Below are 23,530 nucleotides of genomic sequence, written 5' to 3' on the forward strand. Positions count from 1 at the left end.
TACAGCACCCAACATCGGGCCTAAACTTGCTGATTCATTTACTCTCTCACCTGGTCACCCCACAAAGACAGCTACTACTAATAAAATTAAAGTTAACACCATCGTCATCGTCATCATGATTGTTATCAACACTACCATTCACTGAGTGTTTCGTATATTTGAGGCCCTGTGCTTTATATGCACTTTAAAAATTTTTTTATTTTATTGTGATAGGAATGGTAAACAGGAGATCTACCCTCTCATATATTGTCAGGTATACCATACAGTATCTCATTTTCTCACTTAATGTCCACAGCCTCTGAGAAGGACCTTTTATTGTTCCTGTTTTACAAAAGAAGAAAACGAGTGAGGCTCATAGAGATTAACCAACTTGCTCAAGAGCACTCCTCAAGGACATGATAAAAGCAGGGCTCAAACCAGTCAGATGACTCAAGAACGCACTCTCTCAGGAAAGGGCAGGTGGTATGGCTCTCATGAACCTCAGAAAACTAAGGCTCAGCCAGGGTCACAGGGCTGGTGAGTTGGGACTCAGACCCAACTGTTGTTCTCCACACCATCCTGCTTCCCCAGATCTTTCCCCTTTGATCCCTGATGTTGCTCCTGGGGTTCTGACAGGCAGCAGGCGGGCCTGGGAAACCTGACAGGGACCTGCTCACAGACCTCTCTCAGCCCAGGGCAGCTCACGTGCTCCTCCTACGTCCCCTCAGTGCAAGACCCGGGGCTCTGCCTCATCGCTTCCCTGACCTACCCCTTCCAATCCACCAGCCTGGGGTGGGGTGGAGCGCATCAGAAGTACGGCTGGGTCGGGGGGCTGCTGTTACCCCAGCTCGTCCCTCCTTGGGGCCCGGATTGTCAGCACACTGAGCAGCCTGCTTGAAGGGCTTCACACTGCACCAGACAGGGCAACGCTCAAGCATACACAGCAAGGCCGACCCATGCAGGAGCACTTAAGACATCATTAGGAACTGAAGATAAAGAAATGCCCCCTTGGAAAAACCCCTTTACTTAGGAGTTCAGATTCTAGGGTTCTAGTTCCAGCTGGGCCTGCTGTGTGTCTATAGGCAAGTCACTTCACCTCTCTGGTCTTCAGTTCTCTCTTCCGTAAACTACCTATACCACCTTCCACATGAGGTTACAGTGAGAGGCTCATAAGACCCGGATGTGACTGCACTCTGTGAGCCAGGAAGCCACGCAGACGGGAGATGATAATGCTATTATTCGCTCAGCACAACTTCAACTCTTGCCTCACCTTCGGAGGTAGGTAAGGAAAAAACTGGGAATCCAAATTTTATACCTACGTCATCGAAACTGCACAGGCTTTCGACCAAGTATCTAATTTGTGTTTTTCCAGCGATGCTTCCTAAGAGCCCGAGGTTCCTTAGAAATGCCACAAGGACTGCCGCAAAAAGCAGAGCTCCAGCCAAAAGCAGCCTGCATGGGCTGCCCATAAAATTGTATTGGAAGTAGTTGCAGGGGCAACTTCTGGGTGATGGACCTGTGCAATCACGTAGGGCCGTGTGCTTAGAAGAGCCCTGTACAGGGGCGCCGTGGTGGCTCAGTTGGCTAAGCATCTGCCTTTAGCTCAGGTCATGATCCCAGGGTCCTGGAATCAAGCCCCATGTTGGGCTCCATGCTCAGTGGGGAGTCTGCTTCTCCCTGTCCCTTTGCCCCTCTCCCCCTGCTCATGCTGTCTCTAATAAATAAATAGAATTTTTTTAGAAAAAAAGGAGAGCCCTGTGCTCTGCTGTCATCATTTTGAGATTTTTAGAAATGTCTGAACAGGGAGCGTGGGTGGCTCAGTTGGTTAAACAACTGCCTTTGGCTCAGGTCATGATCCCGGAGTCCCAGGACTGAGTCCCACATCAGGCTCCCAGCTCCAAGGGGAGTCTGCTTTGCCCTCTGACCTCCCCTCTCATGCTTTCTCTCACTGTCTCTCTCTCAAATAAATAAGTAAAATCTTTTTTAAAAAATGTCTGAACAAGGGGCCCTGCATTTTCACTTTTACCAGGTCCCACAAATCCCATAGCCAGCCTGGACTAGGAGCTCCATGACCAAAACCAAACCAAATAAAACTAAGAAAAAGCGGGTTTCATCCCTTTGATATAGAGATGGGGAAATGCAACAGCAGCCCAGAAAAATGAGGGACTTGCCCAAGGTCACACAGCCCACTGGGGCCCAAGCGAGGATTAATCCCCAGCATCCTGACTCAACTGTGGTCGTTCCTCTCGGGCTTTCAGTGTGTCCTTCTGCCACTCCCTGTCGCCTCTAAGGAGCAAACTGAGGCCGAAGGAGACCAGTTAGTTGCCGGTCACACATGCGTGATGATGGGACTGAGTTACATTTTTTGATGCTTTAAAACTTTTCTGGAATAGGAAAGAACCTGGGTGAGATCATACATACATACTTACTTACGTATATACACAAAGAATCTAAATGGTTCATTTTTAAAATTATAACTAAGCCAGTCCTCTCTCATTTGCCAGCCAGCTGGCTCCAGTGCTAAACCACGTCAGCAGCGAATTTTACCAACTCACCACGCACTTCCTCAAATCAGTGGCTGGGCGCTCTTGGTGCCAAAAAATACACGGAAATATGAAAGACTCCATAGCGGCTGTTTCCTCCAAGTCCATCCCTGCCCTCCAGGGCTCTCTAAGCTGGAAGTAGGAGGTGCTCCCTGACCACGCCCAGCCGGCCCTTGCCCTCGGGCTGGCCCACCCCCGCACTTCCTCGTTTCTTTGTGAAACAGGAACTGAGCTGGCAGCTCAAGTAGGGTAGGATGGGTGGTTGAGAAAACCCCAGGGGTCCATAGCCAAGGCCTTGAAGCTGAAAAGCCAATTTCCCTCCCAGTGGTCCTGAGTAGCTCTAGATTCTCTTGCTTGTCACACCTTCTGTGTCCTAGATTAACTTGGGCTGAGGGACCCTGCCCTTGGCAAAGTGGAGACACACGGGACATGGGCCAGCGTCATGTAGCAGAGATTCAGATGGGGTCCAGGCGAGATGTAGACGCAGGTGCCAAGGCAAGAGAAGACACTGTGGGTGGAGCCTGGAGTGAACTGAGAGAGTCCCCCACCAAGTACCAAGCATTTTGCATGAGCTGTGCACTGGACTGACAGCATTCTCTCTAATATGTCATCTGGGTAACTCTGGTTATTTACACACACACACACACACACTCCCCAAACAAGGCCCACATTATCACTGTTTCCCCGAGACCGCATTGCCCAAGGTCATTTGCCCAAGGTCACACAATCTGTGATGTATGGCAATCTGAATCCAGTCCTACCTCACCCCATTTCTGGGAGGTGTCTCCTGCTCTTCCTCTTCCCTAGATAATTGTCCCCTAGACGGCTCAGCGACTTTCGTCCTTGTAACCCTGGGACACAGTCCTAGGCACAGCAGCTCGGTCATCCCAATCTCCCATAGAAAGGCCCTACAGTGAGTAGTGAGTGTGTTTTTATCAGAGCACCAAAGCCCAGCCTTGGGCACCTGGGTGGCTCAGTTGGTTAAGCAACTGCCTTCCTCTCCTGTCATGATCCTGGAGTCTGGGGATCGAGTCCCACATTGGGCTCCTAGCTCCATGGGGAGTCTGCTTCTCCCTCTGACCTTCTCTCCTCTCATGCTCTCTCTCACTCTCTCTCTTTCAAATAAATGAAAAAAGAAAAAAAAAACCCAGCCTCTTCTTTGCGGTCATAGCCACAGCTGCCTGCAGGTGTTCTTTGTTTTTAAACCAAGACTTATCACGGGCTCAGAGATTCAGAGATGACTTTCCCTCCCATCAGCCCCTGCTACCAGGGACTCCCTAACACTCCTAGAGCTGTACACTTTGCATGTACTGTGTGTGTGCCTGATGCTTCCTCTCCAGGTTCTTGCCCTCCTCCTACCTGCGCTTTTACTCTCCTCATGCTCCTTGCCTAAGTTTACCACCATGAAATCTGCTAACGGGCTGGGCTTTCCAAAGTGGACTTCACCTTGGAAATGCCCAAGTATTTCCAAGCAACTATGTAGTCTCTGCTTGAACATTTCCAGAGATGGGAAGCTCTACTACTTAACCAGGGCTGAACTAGTACCATCTAAATATCAAAAATGTCTGGGCGCCTGGCTGGCTCAGTCAGTTAAGCCTCTGACTCTTGCTACGGGCTCAGGTCACGACCACGATCTCAGGATTGTGAGGACAAGCGCCAGGTCGAGCCATGCGTTGAGCCCTGTGTGGGACTCCACACTGGAGCCTGCTTAAGATTCTCTCTACCTCCCTCTGCCTCTTCCCCTCCCACTCACTGTCTCCCTTTCTAAACACATACACACACACCCCGAAAATGTCTTCCTGGGAAGAAACCCAAACCTTCCATTTATGTTTCCCATCATTCCTTGCCACCCAGAATAGATCCTTTCCTCTACATGACAGCTGTTCAAAGTCAACTTGCTTCTCCACTCCAAACCTCTAAGCCAAATATTACAGGTGTTGAGTACTCCCCAGGTTGATGGGACTCCCCTATAGATACCCCCCCCTACATACACGGCCCTAACTATTCAGCTTTTGTGCACAGGATCAGACTTCCAGACGTCCTCCCCTTTCTCTTCACTCCCACCGCCTGCCACAGAGTATTATTTTCCACCGGATGTGCGTGTGTGGCCAGGAGAGGTGAGAATAAGAATCATTCGGGAGGTTTATCCAAATATAGATATCCTTCCATACCCAAACCCTTACTCTCTCAAACCAGGATTGTACCCATTAGGAGCTCGAGGGAGGGACATTTTCACACATACCGGGGTCCCAACTGCCCTAAATATCCCTCCCATGATCTTCTACCAAATTAGAATCTCTTCAGGGGTGTAGGTGGGGGGGGGGCTGCTCTACGTGAACGCAGCTGATGATAACTGTCGTGTCTTCATAGCCCTATTGTCTACCCTCTGAGGGTTCAGACGCATCTCACTTATCTGTGCCACCTCCTACCCCAAAACACACAATAGCAATATTGCTGTTAAATCAGGGCTTTCCCACCCCACATTTATACTGGGCACATTTTTGCCAGAGTAATCCCAATTTAAACTGCTTACCTCAGGGGGTTGTGTTGGGTTTAACGCGGTGCTTGGCAGAGAGCAAGTGCTGGGCAAATGTGAGCTTGCCTCCCTGCCTAGACGGAAGTTCCCAGGTGCAAGGGCCTTTGACAACTATTTATTTTGCGTCTCTTCACAACTATATATTTTGCGTCTCTTCACAGTGCTCAGCACAATGCTCTGCCCAGAATTAGTCCTAGGTCCTGTCTGCCAGCCCATTATCAAGACTGAGGTGGCCTTGTTCACTGCACTACTGATCTAGACCTCCTCTTTAGCTGAGGGATCTGTGTACCTGGGAAGTGACCTGTAAAATGGTAATGTGTTGCCCAGAAGGGAAACCTGTTTAAAAGGTGTTTAGGGCCCATTAACCAGTTGGGGACTGGGCAATGTGTTAGGGCCAGAGCAATGTACTGGGAGGGAAAAGTTGGGGGAAGGCGAGTCCAAATAGGGGAGCCCTGGATCCCCAGAGAGGGGGTGGGGAGGAGCTGCTGACCAGAGGAGGCACATCTGAAAAGGAGACAGAAGGGGAGCATAGACAGAACATACTAGCTCCCTTCTGTCCTGGGGTTGGGGGGAGAGGGGGGTTTGGTGGCCTCTCTGTACTTCACTAGATAGAGGTTCCCCTCCACCACCATCACCACCACCACCACCCCGCCTTTTCCCAGGCCTAGGCGAGGCGGCCGCCTAGAACCCTGGTTAGCTGGCTGCCTTTGAAGGCTCTGCGGTTAGTGTGTGAGCTCGGCTCGTGGCCGGGGCTGAGCAAACAGGAAGCAGGGCACATCCTGCACGCTGGTCGGTGGACGCAGCGCAGGCACTGAAAGTTGTGCGGAGGGCTCCGCCTCCGACCGCTTGCGCAGCCAGCTCCCAGCGCCCAGAACCCCTGCAGTCCTGTGCCCGCCCCCCGACTGGCGGGGTCACCCTCCCAGGCCCTGCTCCCGCTAAGTCCCCTATGGGGACAGACTCCTTCCCAGGTCTCCAACCCCGGCAGTGAGAGCCCTGGCGCCCTCCAGCTCCCAGTGAGGGGAGCGTGGCCCGTGGTGGAGCGAACTGGGGTGCTGGCCCCCCGACCCACCAGCTGAGGAGGAAGGAGCCAAAGAAGTATGGTTTCAACTTGGGGGAAAAGGATTGTCTTCATTGAGCTCACCCCGAAGGAACGATGGTCAAAGGGCGTGGGGCAAGCTGGGGGACAGCGGGGAGGAAGTCACAAGAAGATCTTGGGAACGGGGTGTTGGGGGGGGTCAGCCCAGGATTTCACAAGTGCCACAGAAAGGAAAGCCTTAAAAAGATGCGCACCTGTTACCCCAGGATTCCCCTTCTGGAAATCTATCCAAAGGAAAAAACTGTGGATGTGAATATTTACCTTAAGGATGTACCGCGAAGAGTAAGAACTAAAAAAAAAAATGAAGCCAACCTAAGTTCATCCGTGGGGTGTTGAAATAATGATGGTACAGGCATACGATGTGCTGCTTGGCAGCCATTACGAATGGCAGAGAATATCTCATAGCTTGAGAAAATCTCAGTGATACTGTATGCAGTTGGACAAGCAGATATCAACACCGTTTGTGAAGTGTGACCTCTTTCAATTTTTAAAAATGTAAAAATGGTTCTGTTTAGGTATAATTGGCCTGCACGTTTTTAGAATGTGTGATTTGTTTTAACATACATATACACCAATGAAACCACCATGGCAACCAAGATAGTGAACCTATCTATCACCCCCAAAAGGGTCCTTGTGCCCTCTCTGACCTCTCCCTCCTCTCCATATCCCCTCAAACCACAGATCTGTGAAGTGTCATTTTTGTAAAATGGAGGGGGGTAGTTAAATGCTCAAAAAAAGAAAAAGATATTTATCCAAACATTGTAATTATGGGGAATTTTTAAATTTTCTTCTTTTTGTATATCTGTGTTTCCTAAATTATATGTGAGGAATACAAATTGCTTCTGTAAGATCATTGAAGTTATTAAAATACCTGCCACAGATAACCCACAAAGTGAACATTCTAAACCCCACACGCATTTAAGAAATACCTCTCGCCTGGGACATTTGCTGATCGTCTGAAGCTGCTTGCGAAAGCTTATCTTTTTCATGGTGCTGGCTTTTGTGATGATAGACAGGGCGGGGGCATGGGAGCCAAGGTGTTTTGACTCAGCCATGACTGCTCTGGCGAGGATGGCTCTAGGTGTGCTGGTGGCAGCGGGGATGAATGCCAGAGGGAGATGGCCGTGACCAGGACAGCTGTGGTGGGGCAGACAGAGGCGGACGGCTGAGTGGTGTTGACTGGAAGGGTGGCTGCTCTAGCAAGTGGTGGTGATGGCAGTGGGGATGCCTGCCGCCGTGACCCCTGGGGATGTCTTGACAGCCATAAAGGTGATGGCTATAGGGCTGACGGTTGTAGGGGTCCAATCACTGTCGGTGACTAGCTGGGATGTCCATAAGGGTGACATCCAGGAGGCTGACAACGGTGAGGGTGCTAGCAGCAATGATGACTGTGGGGGTGACGGCCGAAGGTGCTGGCTGGAGGGTGCTTGCTAGAGAGATGATGGCTGTCGGTGTGCTGATGACAGTGGGGATGACTGTAGGGTCATGGTTGTGGGGCTGGTAGTGGTGGTAATGATGACCTTGGTGATGCAAGGTGACCAGGAGCATCGGCCTAATGGGCAGACAGAGATGGCCCCACTCCTGGCTCTGGCTTCTGGTCGGCGGGATCAGCGGCTTGAGGAGGCCATGTCATGTCAAGTTGATTGGCCACCTCCAAGGAGACGGAGCAGGATGGGTGACGACTGATGTGAGATGGCAGGGTAGGGACTTTTCTCTGCTTGTTCAACCTAAGAGCCGTCTGTATCAGAATCTCTGGAGACCGAAGTTGGGACTTCCTTCCTCCCTAGGGGCCGGCAGGGGCCGCGATTGCTGTAAGAGCAGGTCACGTGGCAGAGCTTCCTGTATGCTGCTGCCGCCGGGTGTCCATGGCCTGCACCCCCAAGCTGCCACCACAGCACTCAGAGTGGCGGCCAGAGGCTCGGTCCATGCCGTGCACCCTGAACGGTGCTCGTGAGGCTGAGCAAGAGGCCTCGGCATCTCGACACCTAGGATCGCAGGGACGGAGCGTCACCAAGGTAGAGGACGATGTTGCGCCGCAAACCCTCCAATGCCAGCGATAAGGAGCCCACTCAGAAGAGAAAGGTGAGGAGCTTCTTCCTTCCCTCTGCTCTCTCAGCCCTCTGGGACTCCTAGAAGTGGGAAGCGCCAAAGGCCAGACGTTGTGTCTGTCAGCAAGGGTCATTCTCCCAAGGACAACGGTACAGGGGCCCAAAGGTTACTAGAGTAACACAAGTACAGAAGAGACTTTCAAAATCTAGAGAATCAGGGTTACAGACCCTTAGAAGTCTAGAGTTACAGAATTCAACCCTACAATGATGGGATAGAGATCTAAAATAGAGATCTAAAATCAGGGGCCAGAAGTCTAGACTAGATTTCACAAAATGCACTTCTCGAGTTACATCCTTAGACCGTACTCAATTCTCTCTCCCCTACGCTGGTCTTGCCACTGCTTCTGCCCAAGCCCGGCCTCTCACTCAAAGGGCCCTGCTGGGCCACCACGAGAGGCGCCATGATGCTCCTGGGGCCACTGCTCTCTGGCCATAGCCAGACTCTGCCCACTTGTTTCGGCTGGGTTACAGTTCCCCAGGCCCACAGGAGAGGACGCCAACCTGGAGAGGGGGCCCAAGGGGATTTCTAGACTCAGGAAAAGGCTCTCCAAACCTGCAGCGGGATACAGGGGCTCGACAGGTTCTTCCTAGGCGGGAAGAAGTTATTTGTGAAGAATGAGAAATCAAGCTGGTGAGACGGGAAGTAGGGGCTGAGGAGGAAAAATTCAGTGGAAGGATTCTAAAGGTCAAGAGGAAAAGCAGCTGTTGTGGACAGTTGAAATATTCCTCTTCTTGGAGCAGAGGCCAGACCAGAAGGTTCCTTGAAGACTGCCAGATCTAGATTTTTCTTGTTGGATTTGAGGATTGCTAGACTTATTGGTTATAGGACTCTCCCAAGCAACCAGCAGGTACATTCCACACATCCTGCGGGATCCTAGGACCATCGCCAAGCAGGCCTGAACCAGGCCCAAGAGATCTAGGCCTAGCCCCAGGCCCCCCTGGGAAGGCCTCCAGGCCCCGATTGTGTCCAGCTGTTTTCCCCAGGAGCTCAGCCCAGGTGCCCAATGGGGGAGCCCCCTTGTCAGGGGAGCATCTCCCAAGCGGAGGCCAATCCAGCTGAAGGACTGTGCTCCTGGGCACTGGGGTGTATATCCTGCCCCATCTCAGGTCCTGGGGTGGCTGCCACTTCCGGCTGTACTCTCCCCACCCCAGATGCTTCTCTAAGTTGCAGTGGAGGTGGGCAGGGGGGGGTAGAGATTCACGAGTCTTCACACAGACTCCGTCACCCCCATCTGAGCCCTGCTTGGCGCTAAGCCCAGCAGACTTACCATTGGCTGCCGCTCCTGGGTGAGCAGGTCCCACTTCCCCTTGCTCTCTGGCTGGCGGGGGTGGGAAGCAGAGACCGCTGTAGACAATGCTGGGCCCCAAACCACAGGGGAGCTGAGCTGGGGGAAACAGCCTGAGAAAGAGCTGACACTTTGACACTGGGACCCTGTGCCATCTCAGACAGAGGTGCCCAGGGACACACAGAAGCCGGAAGTCCCTGTTTTCTTCTCTGGCTTCCATTATCCGGATTCTGTATTTGGTGGCTAAGCCTCTGGGATTGTTCCCCCAGGCTTCTCCCAGAAGAAGCAAGGCCCATGTGGCACTCTGAGGTATATATATCCCTCTAGGGAAAATCATCAAGGCAAACCCTGCCTCACCCCTGTCTGAGCCTGGGCCAGCCTCAAGAGCCACTCTCCGAGCCTCAATACCATGGAAATGGCCTTGGAGAAGCCAAGTTTCCAGAAGGTAGAGAAAGCATCTTCCCCATCTTCCCCATGCTCAGAGACAGCAGCCCAGCTCCAGCACTGTGACCTTGGACAAGTCCCTTCTTCTTAGTGGCTGAGGTGACACGCTGGAGGGGAAAGCACAAAGGCAAGTGAGGCCTCTCTCTCCTGTCCCTGCTCCTCCTCTCAGGCCTGCCAGAAGGGAGTGTGCTAGGCAGGGGGCCTGAAAGTGGAGTTGAAATCCTACAGGTCCTAGCTGTAGGACCTTGGACAGTTCATCGACCTTCTTCGGGCCACGGTTCCTTCACCTCGGAAAAGGAGGTGAGCTCTTGATCTGCACATCTCAGGAGGCTGTATAGAGGGCCTGGGACAATAAACGGGAGAGCGCTCTCTCATGGACACGCGTGTGCACACGACAGGGTGCATGCTGCCGGCGTGGCCGGGGCGCGGGGAACACACTGCAGAGAAGACCAAGGCTCCATCCCAGCCCTGAAGTGGAGGAAACAAGATTTAAAAGCACTCAGAGCCTGCACTGAGGGAGGACTCACCAGGCGCCAAGTGCCATGCACTCTGCCTGTATCTTAGCTCGTTGGCTCTTCATGAGAACCTTGTGAAGCAGGGGCAGATGTTGCCTCTCTCTTGATTTTATGCCCAAGTCTCAGAGAGGTGAAGTGACTTACCCATGTTCACACAGCTAGTAAGCTGCAGAGCAGGGATCTAAGCCAAAACTCGTCAGTCTCCAGAGTCTTAATCCCTTCTCCCTTTACTCTCTTATCCCTCTACTGATCCAGAGGCACTAGAAGAATCTGAAGAGCATAAGAGACTCTACCCACGAGTAGGAAAGCGCACCTCTACATGACACCCCCACCAGCATACACATTGCATTTCCAGTGATTCCTCATTGACTTCAGGCTATGCCCAGTTCCTTGGCACTGGGGCCTTCCATGGCCTTTTCTGCTCCACCTCCCACCACATCAACTATGCGCAGAATGTTTCTAACTGTCATTCTTCTTTAAACCCTTCCCAGCTCCTCCTGGTGAAATCCTGGCTCCCTTGCATGGCCCAGCTTAAATATACCTCCTCCTCCTTGAAGCCCTCCTGAACCCTTCCTCCTCCATCTGTCCTGGAAGCTCCCTCCAAACACCATTACACTCAATGCATTTCTATACCGGGAGGTAACTTACTGGGCTCTGAACACAGCAACACACACAGCTTCGAGAGTCACAGACCGGGGTTCAAACACCTGTTCTTGCTGCTGTCCGCTGTGTAACTCTGCCTTGGACACTTCATTTCTGAGTCTCCGTCTCCTTGGCTGGGCAGTAGGGATGTTAAGATGGGGCTGTGGTGAGCCTGGAGTGAGCTGGCACACACGAAGGGATGGTCAGGGTGCAGGGCACGTGGGAGGTGTTTAGCCCCTTTCTTATCGGATTCCCACACATGCACAGGCCAGAGCCTGGAGCCCAGAGGGTGCGGGTATGTGACTGGTACACTGAAGGGCTGACGGGCTAGTTGCCAAGACACCTGGCAAAAGCCAAGCTCGCTTAGGAAGCAAGGGAAGAAGATGTTAATGGGGAGCAGTGTGAAGTACTGAGGGGGTGATCAGAGGAGTCTTCCTACAGAGGGCAGCGCCTTTGAAACTGGATTTGGCAAACCTTTCTCTGGATGTATAATATCTGTCCAAAGAAGTGTATAAATTACAAGTGTTGGACTCAATGAACTTCCATAAGGCGAACATTCCCTCATAGGTAGGACCCAGATGAAGAAACAAAGCACTTTCAGGGCTTGGGGTGGTGAGTGCAAGCCCCACTTGGGCATAGAGCTTACTTCAAACAAACAAACAAACAAAAAGCACTTCCAACACTCCAGAAGCTTCTCTTGTGCCCCTGCCAGTCACTACATGCTCCCTTTCCCTAAGGGTAACCACTATCCTGACTTCCAATGGCATAGCTTAGTTTTGCCGGGTTTTGAACTTTCTGTGCAAGGAACCATATAAAGTGCTCTGGCGGCTGGCCCCTTCTGCTCTACAGTGTATCCATATTGTTAGGGAGAGCTGTACCTAGCTCATCGCTATGTACCATTCCCTTTGATGACTGCTACAATTCCTGTATCCATTCTACAGTTGGTGGGCATGTGGGCTGTTTCCAGTCGCACTGGATTTTGAAGGAAGGGAGAAACTGGCTGACGGAGAAGGATGGAGAGTTCCAGGTGGGGCATGCCCTGGGTGAGAGTGTGGAGGGGGTCAGAGGAAAGGCTAAGCACACGTGGACATTTGCTGAGGGCTTGCTGTGTTAGCAGTCGCACCTTCTATCCTCACAGCAACCAACCAGGTAGGCGCCCTTGTCTTCATTTTACTCACAAGGACACGGAAACCCAGAGACGTGGAAGAATTCCCCCTGCTTTACACAGCTGGTCAATGGCAGAACCAAGATGTGACGACCTGCCAGCTCAGAGCCATTGAGGGTCGGAGAGGTTAAATAATTCATTAATAAAATAACATCTCAGAGTTGAACTCACCAATGTCTGATGCCAGAAAAGTAGCTCTTTCCAAGAGGCCCACAATACTCCCCTCCGACCAGGAAAAGGGGCCACCAGTGTAGGGTACTACCTCCTGCCTGGCACAGGACCCCCAGGAAGGCCTCACCCCAAAGGGAAACCAGGTGGAAAAATCCAAGGGCACTCAAGAATTTTACCTCATACCCGGGAGGAGGACCATTGCAGGGGCACCAGATGCTTTCAGGATATGTGGGGTTGGCCCCGAGGTTGGAGGTAGGCTGAGCAAAAGGCCACCCTGGCCGGACCTCACCCTTAGTCACCTGGAGCACATGTCTAGTCCTTTCCATGTCCCTGGGCTGAGGAGTGGCCAGCAGGGCCCAAGTCCCAGCCACCCCCATGGCACTTTTGGATTGTTTCCTCCTGCTTTGAGCTAAACCTGGGACAGAGGTGCCCTGACATAAGGTCTCCGGGGGCCAAAGCCCCTCCTCCCAGCCCCCAGACTGCAGATTAATGACAGGAAAAGGAAAGAACTGAGGCCCCAGGTGGTGAGTTTACTCTCCCCAACAAAGCCCTCTTCCGTCGCCGGGCCTGCCCTCTGGCATGCCTTCCAGGCTCGCAGTCCCTGGGGCTTCTGGGGCGACTCTCAGCCGCCCGGACTGCAGACCAAGCTGAGGGGCAGTGGAGGGAAGGCCATAACAGGTCCCATCGATCTATAAATAGCAGCCCAACCTGCCCTCCTTGGGCCCAGGCCAGCCTGGTGCCCACCCTCTCTCTCTGTTCCCCCTTTTCCAGGCAATAAGAGGAGGAAGTTATCCAGGCAGCTGCATCCTAGCCATTCAAGAGGAAGAAATAAACAAAAGGTGGAGGAGAGAGGGGGAAAGAAAGGGGAAAAAAGAGGAAAGAACAGCGGGTGGGGGAAACCAAGGAAGGAGGAAGGAGGAGATGCATGGGAACCCGAGTGGTCACCTCATGGTCATGCCTTCCCCTGCCTATGCCCACTTATGGCCGCCCCTTTCCCAACTCCCCAGCGTAGCATAGAAGAGGCTTTCTTTTTTTTTTTTAAGATTTTATTTATTTATTTGACAGAGATCACAAGTAGGCAGAGGGGCAGGCAGAGAGAAAGAGAGGGGGAAACAGGCGCCTCCCAAGCAGGGAGCCTGATGCAGGGCTCGATCCCAGGATCCTAGGATCACGACCTGAGCTGAAGGCAGAGGCTTTAACCCACTGAGCCACCCAGGCGCCCCCAGAGGAGGCGTTCTGATGGAGGCCATGGGTGCCGCATCCAGGCAGCCCTCGTGGCGGTAGTGTCTGATGGCCTGCCCGCTGATCTATTTTCTGGTGCACTAGCTTGCTGCAACCTCTAGGAAGGCGTGACCCCTGACCCTGATGGCTGACGTGCCTTGGTCAAGACCTACCAGGAGAACCAAACTCCCCAGGAGTCCCCACTGGAGTCCCCAGGAGTTGGGGCCAATTGTGTGTGTGTTGGGGGGCAGGTGTTATTGTCACTGGACCCCCCCCTTCATAGGAAAGAGGATGTGAAACTTTCAGCTTTGTGTGGGTTTGGGGCTTCGGTTCCTCAAGCCCTTATCTCTGATGTCTGCAGTCTATCCCTCTCTATCTTCCTGGCCATCTGTGAACCCTGGTTCCTGTGTATATCTCTGGTCTTGACTGTTGATCTTGATTCAGGGCTCAGCCTTACTTCTTGTGTGTAAAGCCCAACTCCTTACCTGCCGGGCGCTGGCTTCTGGCTGCTATCTTGCCTTGAGCATACATATATAGTTAAGAAAGCTCATTTCCTGAAAACAGTCTCATCAGTGCTAACAATCGGCCGGGTTTAAAAGTCCAAACACTGGCACACGTCATCGGGAGTCATCATCATGTTAGTGCCTAAGGTTAAAGGCTGAGATAAAGGAAGAAAAAACAGCAACGTTCTTTTACTAAATAAACTCCAATCATTCATGTCCGAAATCTGTTGGCACCTTCCCTTAAGAAGCCTCTACCGAGGGTTCCCAGAAGGCAGAATGCCAGGTCTTACTGACTCTGGGGACACAGATTCACTGGGCTGGGAGGCCTCAGTGTGTTTGCCACCATTACCATGACAGGGACACCAGACTTGCCTCAGGTCCAGAGCAAAAAGGCGGCTGCAGGGTTGGGGAAGGTTTGCTCTGTGACGTAAAGGTGACGCTGTCGTCGTGCTGAGGTGCGTCTCTAGCAGGAGATACACTTTTGCTCAGACTCATCTGGTCTTTGCCTCCAGAATTTTGGGGACCAAAGTGCAGGTGCTGGTGGACGCGTGGGCTTTGTGTGAGGCCTGGCTGACGTTGGAGGCTCCTGAGGTCCAGAGCTTGCTCTGGGGGCCCGCAGTAGGGGCTACTCTCAGCTGAAGAAGAGCAGGAAGCCAGGGGGCTCCGAGTACACCTTGACACTTCAACTCCTTAGCCCTGGCTCCGCAGGGCACCCATGGCGCTGCCTAGCCCCGGGGGCTGCTCAGGAGGGCTCCCGACTCCTGGCTCCGCCAGCCCTTCTCCAGCCACTGAGGGCCACACCTCTGCTTTTTCCAGCTCTCCCTTCAGCGCTCCAGCAGCTTCAAGGATTTTGCCAAATCCAAACCGGGCTCCCCCGTGGTGAGCGAGAAGGAGTTTAATCTGGATGAGAATGTAAGTTGCAGAGCTTCCCAGGGGCATCTGGCTGCGGCCCTGGGTGGGAGAAGAGGAGATCTGGGCATTGCTGAGGAAAGCCTGCTTACATACAGAAGGCCAGCCCTCCCACCCGCCAAAACTCTGGGCCCCGAGAAATCACCCACGTTGTTTTCAATTACAAATTACAGTTGACCCTTGACCAACACAGGTTTGAACAGCATGGGTCCACTTACACACAGATTTTTTTTCAATAAATACAGTACAGGACTGTAAATGTATTTTCTCCTCCTTATCACTTTCTTAATAATGTTTTCTTTTCTCTAGCTTACTTTGTAGTAAGAATATAGAATATAATACAAATACATACAAAATATGTATTAATCCACTGTTATCAGTAAGCCTTCTGGTCAACAGTAGGCTATTAATAATCAAGTTTTGGGGGAGTCAAATGTTATACACGGATTTTCATCTGCACGGGGTGGGGATAGTTGGCACCCCCAATGCGCACATGCTCAAGGGTCAACTCTAATTGTCAAATTAATCACAAATTAATAGGGCTGAGTACGGGACCCCCCCATCCTCTGCCAGGACCTGAAGGCCTCCTTCTACCCCTAAATCCTGGACCTCCTCCTTTGTTGTCACAGATTCCAGAAGATGAGTCAGGTGTCCCTACCACAGAAGATGCTGGGAAGAGCGGCAAAAAGCTGGGGAAAAAGTGGAGGGCCGTGATTTCCCGAACCATGAACAGGAAAATGGGCAAGATGATGGTGAAGGCGCTGTCAGAAGAGATGGTGAGGCCTGTGGTCTAGGGGAGGGGCGGCGGGGTGCAGGGAGGACGCGCAGTGCTCCGGCCGGGTGTGAGCATGGCCACCTTGACGGCCACAGCTCGGGTGCTGGGCCTGAGGGCCTGATTCAATATGAGAAGGAAGGTCATATGGGAGGAGAGCTCACTCCGCCATGGACCTGGCAGCAAGACATGGTCCTAAGGGAGCAGGGGTGGGGTCTCAGGAGGGATGAAAGTCTGGGTAACAGAAGCCTCTGAGGAAGGCAGGCCTGAGGAGGACTGGTGGCTCTTGAAAGGGAGCTGCAATTGCTTGAAGCAAATTCGTCCACCTCAAAGTTTTGCTTGGAACTAGCCTCGGGGATTCGGAAGACTGGATTGGAAGAGGGGCCCCTTTGAGAGAAAATAGAGAAGGCTGGCTTGGGCCCAGGGAGAGAGGGTGGTACAGAGAGCTGTGGGGCAGGCGTGCAAGTAGCTGACGTCACACAGTGAGTCGGCTGTGCTCATGGCTCTTACGGAAGGTTGCCCAGGCGGTGGTGTGACTGAGTCAGCTCGTACTGGCTCCTACCAGCTGAGGACAGTAACTGGTCAAATTTTCAGGAACTTTGTGAGCCAGGTGTGAAACCCAACCATTACTGAAAATTACATTCTATAAACTTAGAATTAAATAAATTCTATTGAAAATAAAGAGACTATGGGCAATCTTCAAAACCCATAATGTCCTGATTCTTATGCTACCTTTCAGCATTCTCTGTGCCCTTGAGGTTATTTGCATCTGTAGTCTCTGTGTGGGGCCGTGAGCCCCTGCGGTGCGCTGCTCTGCCAGCGACTCACTCCACGGTGGCGAGTATTTACAACACAGGAATTGGCAGCTGCTAGGAATCAGGGCTTGATTCCTAGAGAGCAGGTTGTGAAAGGGTCGCTGCCGCCCTGAAGTGCTTGGTGAGGCAGAGGAGCTCTGGAGTCCGGCCAGCTTGGTTGTGGGTACCTGTGTGGCCTTGGGAACGTTCCTCCATGACTTCTCCTCTGTAAACTTGGGATGAGCATAGCCCTTACCTTCAATTGTCGCTGTGAGGGTGCAGTGAGCTGACAGGCGTGCCTGGCACGGAGGAGCACAGCAGAAGGTAGTTCGTCACCAGCGCCCCTGCGAGCTGGACTCTGCCCTAGCAGCGGCTCTGAGTGCAGGCTCTGGCACCGTAGCCCTTTGTGCGTGGACATCAGTGCTTTACGCTGACAGAGCACATTCAAGCAGCGCCCTGCTTGAGCCCCACTGCATGAGGTCGGCGGGCTGAGGACGGTCATTCCCACTTCACAGAAGCAGGGACTTGGGCTCAGAGATTGTGGGGCAGCCTAGGAGTGGCAGAGCTAGGGCTCGAGCCGAGCCCCAGTCCTCCAGAGAGTCTAGGCCCATTTCCTCTACTCTCGGCGCTGCCCCGTGGGCATCCCAGCCAAGGCTGCTCAGGGCTCCCTGCCTCCCGTCCCCTGCAGGGAGACACTCTGGAGGAGGGCTCAACCTCCCCGACATCTCCAGACTGCAGCCTGGACAGCCCCAGCCCTGAGAAGATGGCACTGGCCTTTTCTGAGCAGGAAGAGCGTGAACTCCCAGCACTTAGCCGCCAGGCATCCACAGGTGAGTAGGGGACAGAAGGGGACATCTGCTGAGTCTGGAGAAAAGGACTGGGTGAAGGCCAGGCAGGGGGCTGTCTGGGAGGGAGCTAAGAGAAAGGAACCTTTACAGTTTGCCTTCTGGGACCTTTCCCAGCCCTCTTCATGTTACATTTTCACAATAACTTCATGGTGCTGACACTATTATCCCCGCTGTATTGATGTGAAAACTGAGGCTCAGAAAGGTTTTCACTTGCCCAATATGACCCAGTCTTGAACTCAGGTCTACCCTGGAGGAGCTGCCACTTGCTGTCACCAGGTCATGGAGAGGCCCAAGGGAGACAATGAGCCCACAATGGTCGGACTAGCCTGCCCCACCCTTCCAAGGGGAGTTAGAGGCTACAGCCGCCTGGGCCTCTGCCATCCCAGGCTGGGGGTGGGGGTAGAGGGTCTCCAGCTGGGAAGTCTCAGTCTCTTAGACTACAGCCCTTGGTTTGCTGGGCTCCGGGTGCCACTTGGCACCTTATTATGTTCTTCTTCCAGCCCTTCCCAGAGAGAAAGAGCCCTTCTGAGTTTCCATGTAATGTTGTAACTAGATGCTGAGTCTTATTATGTACAGAAAGTAAAATACTAGTTTAGGGTGTGGTTTCCCAGGTGGAAGGCATCTTCCAGAAGCACTGGACTGGGAGTCAGGAGACCCAGAGTTGAATGGACCCAGTGCTACCAATTATAAAGTGAGAGGTCTTCGGCGCTCTGTTGGCCTGTCTGGTTTCCGTGTTCCTTATCTGTTCGTTGGGCCCAGCTGGTCTCTAGAGGCCCTCCCAATTTGCTCATTCTTTAGTCGGTGAGACAGTTTTTCTTCTGTGGTTAACGGTTTTCACATCTGAGGCCCCAAAGTTGAGGTTGTGCTCCTGCAGGGTGGCCTTGGGATTTCTAGCCACAACCCCTGGCAGGAACCTGCTGGGCACTGCCCCAGCTGTCTTGGGACAAAGGTGACCCTCCTCCCTGCCCCATCTCCTGCAGGCAGTGAGCTCTGCAGCCCCAGCCCAGGCTCTGGCAGCTTCGGAGAGGAAGCACCTGCCCCCCAGTACACAGGGCCCTTCTGTGGCAGGGCACGAGTCCACACCGACTTCACTCCCAGCCCCTATGACCATGACTCGCTGAAACTGCAGGTAAGGCTGGCATCCAGGCCTCTCCTGAGCCTGGCAGGCTGTGCCCATAAAGGAGTCTGTATTGAGCCGGGATAGGATGGTGTCCACGGAGCCCAAGGGAATACCCTTCTCGCCCCTGCTCCACTCTGCTCTCCTGTCCTCCCACAGAAAGGAGATGTGATCCAGATCATTGAAAAGCCACCTGTGGGCACGTGGCTGGGCCTGCTCAATGGAAGGCTGGGGTCTTTCAAGTTCATCTATGTGGATGTGCTGCCTGAGGAGGCTGCGGGACCCGCCCGCCCCAGTCGCCGACAAAGCAAGGGCAAGAGGCCCAAGCCCAAGACTCTGCATGAGCTGCTGGAGCGCATAGGCCTGGAGGTTTGAGCTGGGATCTGCGGTGGGGTCTAGGACCCAGAGAGGGTTGGAGGCTAGCGCACGGTCAGCTGTGTAGGAGGGGAGGAGTCCCAAGCAAGGTGGCTCCTAAGTGGCCGCACTGGTGGTCCACCTCTGCCTGCAGGAGCACACGTCCACCCTGCTGCTCAATGGCTACCAGACGCTGGAGGACTTCAAAGAGCTGCGGGAAACACACCTCAACGAGCTGAACATCATGGACCCGCAGCACCGGGCCAAGCTACTCACAGCCGCCGAGCTACTGCTGGACTACGACAGTGAGCGGGTCTAGGAGCCGGGTGGGGGGGTGCCTGCAGATATTCCGGGGAGGGGAGGCCTGCCTCGGCCTGCCCCCTGACCGCACTCAGCCCGGGCACCCCTCTGCGGGGGTCAGGCCCTTTCCACGCTTGAATTCCAGTCTCGGGCAAAGTCTGCCGACAGAGGGGCCTTGGAGATGATCAGGTCCAACTCCCTTTGGGGTTAAAGGGGAGACTTAAGGCCAGCGAAGGAAAGGCATGTACTCAAGACCTCCACACTGGGCAATAGCAGAGCCGGGAAACAAGCGCAGCTTTCCAGCTCCTAGCTGGGTGCTAAAGTAGTTTGAGCTCCTGGGCAGGGTCACTGGCTTGGAAACCACCCCTATCTGGTTCTAAGCCAGAAAGGGTGAGAGGGGCAGGGTTGGTGGGGGGCTGCCCAGAGGGAGAGGCGGCCTACAGTGGACTTCCCATAGTCCCTAACCCCCTACACAGGGGGCTTCTGAACCCCTCCCAGCTAAGGCCCAAGCCCCCCCATATTCCATCTCTTTCTTTGCCCCAGCAGCCGGCAGCGAGGAGGCAGAAGAGGGTGCTGAAAGCAGCCAGGAGCCAGTGGCCAACACAGTGTCTGAACCCAAGGTGGACATTCCTCGAGACTCTGGCTGCTTCGAGGGCTCGGAGAGTGGACGTGATGAGGCAGAGTTGGCAGGCGCCGAGGAGCAGCTGCACGGCCTCTCCCTGGCCGGGGCGCCTTGAGGCAGAGGTGGCAGCACAGGCCGAGGCTGGGCCCCAGCAGCAAAGATTGCAGGGATGGACCCGGCCTCCCACGGTGGCCCAGATCCTGAAGGACTGGTGCTGAGCCTGGCCCTGCTCCCCCAGGAGCGCCCAGGGCCGCAGGGGCTAGCCAGAGCCCCTGTAGGCTTGTCTGGAGTGGATGAGGAGGCACCCAAGGGCACATCCCACCCGCCCAGCCTGCTCCCTCCACCACCTACTGACAACACAGAACTTCTGGGCACTGCTTGCTCCCAGCCACGGCAAGTGGGACATGGAGGAGCTGCCCTACCCACATCCCTCACCACCGAGGCCCCCAAACCCTCCTCACTCCCATACCAATTTCCCCTGTCACACTGCTCCTGGAAAGGGGGCCAAGTCAGTGTTTCAAGTCAGTTTCAAAACCCTAGGGAAGCTGGCCCTTTAAGAAGACCCGAACTGATCGTGGGTGGATAGATTTCCCCCAAAGGGTGGATAGATTTCCCCAAACAAGGCTTGAAGAAAGCTGCATGTTCCTTTCCCACATTCCTTCCCCTTAACTTTTTTTTGGAGGTTTGGCCACTAACTGGTGGGGATTAGAATGGATTTTGCTGGGGGCCTTGCCAGCTCTGACATTCTGAGACATTAAATGTCTGTTCTCCTGTTACCTGTGGCCCAGGACACCAGTGGGGTTTACTGAGGGAGCTGAAGGGGCCTTGGGCTTCCAAATGAAATGGCTCCTCCCGCTCATTCATTCCATGCCTCCCCACATAATTCAAGCCAAGCTGCAGCTTCCCCCAGCTTAAAACGATGCCCAGACCTCCTGCAACATGCACTCTCCCCTTCCACTCCTGGCCCCGTCCAATGACACTTCCCCTGAAGCCTGATGGCCGATGGTCAGATCTGGCTTCCAAGGACAGAACTGCCCTTTGGAAGTCACATGCAAGTCTGAACTCAGACTTGGCTGCCTATATGGGTTCTTACAAGCAAAGAAAGCACAAAGCTTGACCCTGGGGAGTCTGCTACCCCAGCTTTGCTTTGCAAAAGGTCTTAATGTACCCTGAGCTCCAGAAGGGGAGGAAGTACATCTGTTGGTGGGGGCTCCCTTGACCTCAGTACCAAGTCTGCCGTGAATTCGCAGAGTAACCCTTCCCCCAGGACCAGCTGGCCTGGGGACAGTGCCCACTACATCTAGGACTGCCTGCTTAGTGAACACACTTCTGGACCTACTACGAGGAACTTTGGTAAAAGCTAGCTTGGGGGAAGGGTTTGGGTGTAAATATGAGGGGATGAGGGGATGAGTTGGCAGCAATAAACATAGGTAGAACTAATTACAGTCTCCAGTTATCTTTCCTGTGGGGAGAGGGTTGGGGGAGGGTCAGCCCAGTATCCTTTGGAGCTGTACTTGGCACAATGACCTCCATTGTCCTTTCAGGGCCATCTGTCCCTTTCCTGAAGATGTCCACTGCCATTGATCCCGCTGACCTAAAGCCCCAGTTTGAAGCGCTTATGGTCTCTGCTCTTCCCACTAACGAGCTGTCCCCTGAGTACAGGCACCCAGGGCCATAGGCCTTGCTGGGATCGGAGAGTGGCCTCTTCCTAGAATGATTAACAAGAGCCTTGAGGGCTTCCCCAGTGAGGAAGGGCCAGCACTAGGGGCTGTCCAGGGTCCAAAAGGGAGAGATTTGGATTCGGCTGGGCCTTCCCTCTGAGGCCACCTCTTGGGTCCCACCTTGTGCCCACTGAAGCTACACCATTTCCCAGGAGGTGGGACAAAGACGACGACCCCTGGCTTCCTTTTGTTTCTGCCGGCGCTAACTGCATCAGGGAGGGCAAACTGGACTGAGAGCTGGCCCCAGAGCAAAGACAAGGCCACTCTGCTTCCAGGCTTTGTTCTCAGCTGCACTCACCTCACTTCCCTTAGTGGGCAGCAGGAGACGGCAAGCTTTACCCTCCCCAAAGAAACAAGGAGAAGCCCAGCCTCAAAGCTCGAACAGTGCTGACTACTGTCACCGAGCGGGCACCCACACTGGTGCCTGAAATCAAGCACTTTGCCTTGATTCCCTCAGATACTAATCACAGTACCCCGCTGAGGTACATACCATCATCTTCTCATTTTACAGAGGAGGAAACTGTAGCTCAGACAGGTTGAAGAAGTGGAGTAGGGAGTCCCACGAGCTTTCAGAGGTCCTCGGCCCTCCAGAGGACAATCTGACCCTCTGTAACGGGGTTACGGACCCAGCCATGCCCCCCCCCAACAAAGACCTGATCCTCAGAAAGAGCCACACAAGTGCACACAGATATATGGACAAACATACAACAGCTTTGTCTGTAAAAGTAAGAAATTGGGAACACAAATGGGGAATCAGTTAGGTACATTATAGTTTGTTCACACAATACTATGTAGCCATTAATGCAGAAAAATATTTAGTGACACAGGGAAAACCTTCATGATTTTTTATTGTTTAATTAAAAATGTTTAAATTACACAAATAATGTACAAACACTCTTGTTGTAAAAGAAGTCTGTGCTTTATCATGGGGGAAAAGGGGAATACTAAAACATTATTTTTAGGGTGGTTCCATTTTTATTTAAGAAAAGGAAAACATAAAAAGAATAAAAACTGGAAAGATCTGCACCAAATGGTTACTGCTGAGACAAGTGAGATGGGACTGGGGGAGTAAGGGAGAGAAGTGCTCGCTTTCTGTATTCTTCTTTTGTTTGAATCTCAAAAGCATCTATTATTCTATATCTACTTAAAAAGGAACAACATTCAACTTTTGAAAAAAATTAAACCAAATAAATAGGCCCAAACCTCTGGCCTCCAATTTGGAGCAGCAGCAAAGTCATTATCCTGCTGTCTTTTGGCCCAGGCTTCTGGGAAGGTGGGGAGTGGGGGTTGAATAATGCCCAAAATACTTAAAATTCACACACCAGCAAGGGGACCTTATCAGAGGAGATTCCTAACCCTTTCAAACTCCCTGGGTAATATCTATCTATTAGGTGTAAGCTGGGGGAAAGAAAATATCAGCAAAATCAGACTGAGAAAATGATGTGAACTCCCCTCCCAGCCTAGGGAGGAAAGTGGGAGCGTCTCAGAACTATCGGGCCGCAGTTGCGTCTACAGGTTGGATACAGGCTAGAAGTAGACAGTCGTGCAAAGACTCCAGTGACCACAGGACTTTGGGAAGGGCAGGTAAGGAGGGGCAACGAGGAAATGTAGTCTACAGGCCAGGGCCTGAGGGAGGAGAAAGGCAGTGCCAGCTGAGGCTACAGCCCATGGCCTGAAGCTCCTCCTCTAGGCAGGGCTTCCAGAACCTCTTCTCCAGCCCATGGACATCTAGAAGATGCCAAGAAGTCCCCTAAGCCCAGAAAACCAAGGGCTGCCGTCCAAGAGGCTGAGTCATCCCAGCTGCAGACCCTCTACCCCCACCCCCAGCCTAGTATGTCAGATGCCCAGGCAGCTGTAGCCTCTAACTCCCCTTGGAAGGGTGGA

The 23,530-nt window shown here is 53.1% G+C and overlaps 1 protein-coding gene across 2 annotated transcripts; it reads left to right on the forward strand.

The window, feature by feature from the left end:
* The first annotated feature begins 8,028 nt into the window (after positions 1–8,028).
* SASH3 (SAM and SH3 domain containing 3) lies at positions 8,029–21,363 on the forward strand. Of its 2 annotated transcripts, none has more exons than XM_080795780.1 (8): positions 8,029–8,236; positions 15,026–15,121; positions 15,748–15,894; positions 17,373–17,514; positions 18,513–18,661; positions 18,809–19,018; positions 19,158–19,308; positions 19,850–21,363. In XM_080795780.1, exons 1-8 carry the CDS (start codon positions 8,180–8,182, stop codon positions 20,038–20,040), a joined length of 1,143 nt encoding a protein of 380 aa, XP_080651906.1. In that variant the 5' UTR covers positions 8,029–8,179; the 3' UTR covers positions 20,041–21,363. The 2 variants fall into 2 exon arrangements, with proteins under 2 accessions (XP_080651906.1, XP_080651905.1); XM_080795779.1 differs by having other exon boundaries at positions 8,048–8,236; positions 19,847–21,363.
* Positions 21,364–23,530: the final 2,167 nt, after the last annotated feature.

This window comes from Martes martes (assembly GCF_963455335.1).
Source record: "Martes martes genome assembly, chromosome: X".
Taxonomy (NCBI): Eukaryota; Metazoa; Chordata; class Mammalia; order Carnivora; family Mustelidae; genus Martes; species Martes martes.

Bases quoted from the DNA above. Each gene is read 5' to 3' on its own strand.
- SASH3 (XM_080795779.1), top strand. From the start codon at position 8,180: ATGTTGCGCCGCAAACCCTCCAATGCCAGCGATAAGGAGCCCACTCAG. The intron at 17,515-18,512 runs GTGAGTAGGGGA...CATCTCCTGCAG, and splicing joins TAGCCGCCAGGCATCCACAG to GCAGTGAGCTCTGCAGCCCC. The intron at 19,309-19,846 runs GTGAGCGGGTCT...TCTTTGCCCCAG, and splicing joins GCTACTGCTGGACTACGACA to CAGCCGGCAGCGAGGAGGCA.